Source organism: Melanaphis sacchari, unplaced genomic scaffold (genome assembly GCF_002803265.2).
Source record: "Melanaphis sacchari strain LSU unplaced genomic scaffold, SCAv2.0 Contig1838_pilon_pilon, whole genome shotgun sequence".
Classification (NCBI taxonomy): domain Eukaryota; kingdom Metazoa; phylum Arthropoda; class Insecta; order Hemiptera; family Aphididae; genus Melanaphis; species Melanaphis sacchari.
The window spans coordinates 8,406-15,181 of NW_020270874.1; the positions used below are offsets into that span (position 1 = coordinate 8,406).

The 6,776-nt window shown below is 30.0% G+C and overlaps 1 protein-coding gene across 1 annotated transcript; it reads left to right on the forward strand.

Moving 5' to 3' along the window:
- Positions 1–1,433: 1,433 nt before the first annotated feature.
- Positions 1,434–4,030, forward strand: LOC112592648. The gene is made up of 4 exons (XM_025336800.1): positions 1,434–1,472; positions 1,685–3,119; positions 3,192–3,440; positions 3,681–4,030. The coding sequence occupies exons 1-4, from the start codon at positions 1,434–1,436 to the stop codon at positions 4,028–4,030; spliced, it is 2,073 nt and encodes a 690-aa protein (XP_025192585.1).
- Positions 4,031–6,776: the final 2,746 nt, after the last annotated feature.

A 6,776-nucleotide genomic window follows, 5' to 3' on the forward strand; every position in this document is an offset into this window, starting at 1 on the left:
TTTTGCGATAAAAACTTTGGCTTAAATGAAAAAAGCAGCACACAATTTTACAATAATTAGGAAATGTATTTAAAACAGCACAATGTGCAGGTTTTTCGAAATCTGCATGGAAATTTTTCATATCTAGTTTTTTGCCAGTTAAATGTTTACATAATAATTTTATTTCATTCCACATATATTGGTACATTTCCAAGTTTTTGAATGGGAGTAAACAATAAATTACAGGAATGTAAAATTTATTTACATACACATGAATTGTATACAGCTGGAAAAAAAATTTAGGTGCATAACGAAAAGTACCATCTTCAAAAACATGTGTGCTATCACACAAAAGATTTAGATTTGCTTTGCAGGTGAATAAAATTAAATTTTTATCCGAAGAAATATGACAAAATTTTTCATCGTTAAATTTTGTTATATTGTCTCCTTCTGCCGAAAGTATATCAATTGTATCTTCTAATGTTTGTGGTAACGTCGGAAATAATTTTTTACGGGCACAATATAATGATTTACGCACTAACCTTAAATTAGAATATTCAATATCTGTATCAAATCCACTTTGACGTATTTCTTTTAAAATAATTTTGTTTGGTTTGGTATGCAGGTCTTCTGTCCCCTTTCTTTTTACAGCTGTTCTAATGATGTCCAATTTGATCGAATTATCTTTTAGAGGAGGATGATTGTAAGGAAAATTTTTGGTTTCAATTATTTCATTTAGCTTATCATTAACGATAATAGTCACGTTGCACGAACGATTTGTACACCGAAAACGAATATTACTATTCATTAAAATATTACATTTACTGAGTTTAAAATTATCAACAGTTATACACGTATTACCTCGTTTTGTTTGAAAAACATTTTCGATTTGGATATCCATTTTAACTACAGTACTACACGAATATTAAGAGTGCACTAACCAAAATTGAAAATACTAATACTAACTTAGTATGGTATAAGCTATAGAAACAGAGCCTCGATGTCACCATTGTGCATACGTAGAACATAGTGTTTTAAATTTTTGATAATAATGTATAGCCGAATAACCGCAATATTGCCAATTAGTATTATCGCACTGGCCGATAAGACCGTTTTGTAATAGATATCTATTATATATTTGTATATATATTGTATATTTGTATTATACGTATGTATAATATAACTGTGGGTTTTTGGTCAGTTATCAATTATAAATAATTTTGTTCTGTACATAATCTAGAAATTACAAATTAGTTTACACCAGTGGCGGTTCTAGCGTATGGGCAGGGTGGGCAGCTGCCCATACCAAAATTTCTGGTGCCCATTATTTTAAAAATGTTATTTTTATACAAAAATAAGATATTTCATTATTTGATAAATTATAATGATAGTTTACAATTATATTATAATCATTACATTGATGACGAACTTACTAATATATTATCTATGTGATAATGTCGCTGCTAGAGCTTGCAGCTGTTTTAGCGTTGATAGTACTATCTTAGTTCATAATTGGCGGGAGAGAACGACACCAGACGTTCGGAACGGTAGCTATCTTCATAAAAGCATAACGTGATAACAAATTATTACATATTGTGTAGATATAATATGACTATTGTATTGTTTTTTTCTCATTGTGCATTTTCGTTGTTTCTATTAATTTAATATAATGAAGAGATTTTTAAATAATTTTTCCAAACATAAGGCCGAAAAAACAATTGAAGGAGACACACCAAAATCTCCATCAATCCATACAAATGACTCTACAGCTAGTGAAAACACCAGTGTAAATAGTAGTATTGCTTTTAACCCAGAACCGACCAGACAATTGGTAAAACCTTTAAAAATATTAGACTTAAGTTTAAACTATGATCAACCTCCTGTACAACCAAATATTGTTTATCCTTACAAATCCATAAGTAAAAGTAAACGGTCCTTTAATAGTACTTGGTATAAACAGTATCCATGGATTGAGTACTCAATACAATTTGATCAAATTTTTTGTTATTATTGTAGACATTCTTTACCACCAAGTCAACATTGTAATCCTAATGCTGGTAATCTAACAATTCATGGTTATTCAGACTGGAAACATATAGGCAGTATGGCTAAAGTACATGATAAATGTGACACACACAAATTAGCATTGGCTAAATATAAAGGGTGGTGTAATTCTAAAATACAAGGCAGTGTTACAACTATGATTGACTCACAAATAAGAGTTGAAGTTGCAAAAAATAGGACAATGTTAAAAAGTTTAATAAGGTGTGCCATATATTGTGCTAGGCAAGATATTGGTTTGCGAGGACATTCTGAAACAACTGAAATCTCTGAAATTGTGAATAATGATATTGCAACAGAAAACAAAGGAAATTTTGTAGAGCTTGTAAAGCTATTATGTATTGAAAGTCAGACATTTTGTTCAGCTTATGAAGCATTACCAAAGAATGCAAAATACACTAGTAAAATAATTCAGAATGATATGATAAGTGCATCTTCAACAGTGATTGCTCAGTCTATTTTAAAAGAAGTACAAGAAGGTAGTAAAATATTCAGCTTAATTGTTGACGAAGCTAGAGACGATGCAAAGTTAGAGCAAATGAGTATTTGTATTCGGTATGTACATAATTCAGTGATAAAGGAAAGGTTTTTAGGATTTGTTGAACTCAAAGAATTAAATGCTAATGCCCTAAGCTGTAATATTAAATTATTTTTGAATAATTTTGGACTAGATTTGAGTAACTGTGTAAGTCAGTCTTATGATGGAGCATCAGTTATGTCTGGTCAGTTCAACGGAGTTCAAAAAAAAATTAAAGATATGTCAGGAAATTTGTGTCCATATATACATTGCCATGCACATAAATTGAATTTAGTTTTAGTTGACGTTTCAAGAAAGGTAGAAGAAGTACATGATACTATAGGTCTCTTGGAAGCAGTTTATGCATTTCAGTCATCATCAACACTAAGGTATCAAGTATTTTTTGATAAAACTGGGTCGAAAGTCCCCATGCACTGTGACACACGTTGGGTATCAAAATTTAAAAGTATTCGTTACTTTAAAAACAACTTTACATTAGTATTAACAGCATTAAAAGAGTGCACTGTAAGTTCAAAATCTAAGGAAGCTGCTGAAGCTAAGGGTTTACTAATTCAAATGAATTCTTTAAAAACTATTGTGTTACTTTTTTGTTTGGATTATATTTTGTCTTTAGTAAATATTCTATCATTAAACTTACAGACAACAACACTTGACTATAGCCGTTGTGCAAAATTGATCAAATCCACTATGGAACAATTGATCAATTTAAGGTCAGAAAAAATATTCATCAATATTTACAATGAAGCAGTAAGTGTATTTCAGACTTCGAATATTGAACCTAACGATACACTACGTCCAACAAGAGAACTAAGAATTTCATCAACACTGGATAACTATTTAACTTATTCAACACTTGGTGCTAGTACTAGTAGAAAAGAAAAACAAAACATGTCCTCTAAAGATACAGAAAATGAATTTAAAAGAGTCTTTTTCCAGATTTTAGATAATATGAATAATGAAATGATTTATAGATTTACCCAAAACAATGAAATATTGAATTATATCCATGCAAGTGACCCCAAATCAAGTGAATTTCTAAATTCAGATTTGTTAGTTAAATTAGGTAATATGTATCAACCATATACAACTAATGACTTTATAGAAGTATTGAAGAACCAGTGTCTGATTGGAAAATCTTTATTTTTGGATAATTTAACATTATCTGACCTACATCAACAAATAAGCAACTACGGTGAGACTTTTGACCATGTAAAAAAAATAATTGAATTGGTTATGGCCATTCCTGTGTCTTCAGCTAGTGCAGAACGCAGTTTTTCCACCATGCGCCGTGTTAAGACATATTTAAGATCGACTATGAAGAGTTCACGATTAAGTAGCCTTACACTTTTATCAATTGATTTTGAAAACTCAGATAAATTATTAAAAGATCCAACTGCTGTCCTTGAAGTGTTTGCAAGCATGAAAAACAGAAGAATACAATTTCAAATTTAGCTTACTATTTTTCTTAAAATAAGTTTGAACAGTCTGAACTTTTTTGACAGTTAAATTTAAATAAACATAACTATACATAATTATTTCAAAACTATGGATTACTCTATTTTTTTTATATTTAAAACCTTTATTACCTATCTATTATAATTAATATGAATATTTTAAGCTATACACTATAATAATAATACTATAATTTTATTAAAAAAATTTTGTAGGGAAGGGGGAGGAAATAAGAAATATTATTTGCAGTTAAAACCTAATTTTAAATCTACTGTTGCCCATACTAAAATTTAGTCCTAGAACCGCGCCTGGTTTACACAGTTTAACTGAACATATTATTACTCCGATGATGGCGTGTTTTAATCACCGATACGGTGCGTATGAACTTAACCATTGTAAAATAAAAGCGCAAGCGTACGATACGCGTCCATGTGAAACGGGCAAATGTAAACTGGGCCCACGATTACCTTTTTTGTTGTAAACTCGGCTCCAAAAATTTTAGGTGATAAATTAGGTAGAATGTAAACTCGGCTCGGAAATTTCAGATGATAAAAATATCCGTTGTAATCTCGGCCCGATAATATTTAGGCTATTTAGCGATAAAATATTGCAATAAGCACGACATAATTTAACCAGCAACTAATAAATAACGTATCTAAACGTATCTAACCAATGTTAAAATATATTTAAACATTGATACAAATAATTTCATTTTTGTGTTGGACTTTTGAAACGACGTTTCACTCGTATCAGTAGTGTTTTTACAATCGTAACGATGGCACGCATAGTTGAATCCCAACGTGGACAACCACTTTTAGTCTTAGAACATTTTAAATATTCTAAAGTAACTCGTCCGTTAGCTTCAGGGGAAATTAAATGGCGATGTATAAACCGCAAATGTACAGCTTTTTTAAAAACATTTGGAATAAATAATGATATTACGGAGAAAAATGATAATCATTTGCATGAACCTATCAGCGACCAAGTACTTCAACGACAATGTGTTACCACCGAGGCCAAACGTAAAGCAACTGAGGATATCTGTACTAGGCCAAATAAAATCTTTTGTAGTGCAGTAAACAATGTACCTGACGTGCAAGATCTGCAAGTAACTGATATTCGGTATGTTAAGAGGAATATGTACAACGCTAGAAGAAAATCAATGCCTGCACTACCAAAATCGATCGACGAAGTACACGAGGTATTAGAAAGTATGGAAATAGTAACAAATAGAAGTACAAATTTTTTATTAATTAATGATAAGCTAGAAAAATTATTATTTTTAGCTGTGATACAAATTTAAAAACGCTTTGCACATCAAAATATATATATATTGACGGAACGTTCTCATACTGTACTAAGTTTTTTAAACAAATGTTTACAATACATGGTCATATAAATGGTCATTACATACCACTTGTTTTTTGTTTATTAACTGGAAAAACTACAAATACATATATTTCATGTTTAAAACACGTTGTTGAAAAATGTAGCGTTATTAAGAGGACGTTATACCCGTAATATTTAGTGGTAAAAACAGGTCTACGAAAAACAAACAAAACGCTATTAACAAATGGTTTTAGAGCAAAAATACCTATTATGAAATTTATAGAGAACAATATTTAGGAGACAACCTCATATGCGTTTTTTGAAATATGAATTATTAAAAAAGTTAGAGTTGATTAAAAAATGTAAAAAAATAGGTTTTTGTACCGTTTATAACGAGCTGTATATTTAAAATAGAACAAAACCCATATGAGGTTGTCTCTGAAATATTATTCTCTATAAATTTTATAATAGGTATTTTTTCTCTAAAATCACTTTTTAATGCTGTTTTGTTTGTTTTCCGTAAACATGTTTATGCTGTTCGAATTAATTTTCATTGCCGTAGTGTGCTGCCACCTGCCTGCCGCTGCGACGTCGGCTGCAATTTCCCCCCACTACTCCAAAAACTGAATTTCCGATACGACGATCGCGCGGTGACGGTCTGTCGATGGTTATCGTACGTTTCCAGGAATAGACTGAACTAATATAGACAATATCATTATAAGCTAATAACCTCGGTATAATGTAATAAGAATTATTTTTATTTTTATTATAATAATTGGAATTGATGATTGACAGCATTCCACATACGATCTACCAAGTCTTATTTGTATTATTATTTTAATTATATTATTATTATTATTATTATTATGTATTACGGACATAATAATATTTTCAGAAGATAGGTACTAGGTACCTACTTCAAAAGTTCAAAGTATGCATTATTTGTAATAATTGAAGTATATACTACCTACAAAAAAATCTGTGTTTTCCTACAGAATTTAGTTATAAATTATAATGGTATATTGCTGGTAAAAAATATATCTTTATGACTTTATATCAAAAATGGTCAAATATGCACTTATAAATTAAATATGATGAAATATGTAAAATATGCAGCAATACATTATGATTATAAACTCGTATTGCTATGAAACAAATTTCTATAATACTCAACTATGTTTTGAATGATTATTGAACTCCTGGAAGTCCCTTGCCCTAGACTAATTACGAATTATGATAGCGAAAGTCATAATATGAAACTAATATAGTATAGTAAAGTTGTATTTTCAATAATTTGTACAAAAATGAACATTCATTTTATTTTTAATTTACTTATGAAACACATTACACAACCGTCACAACCATTCCTCCTGGGTATGTGATCATTTCTTCGGGATTTCTGTGTCATCGTATTCAA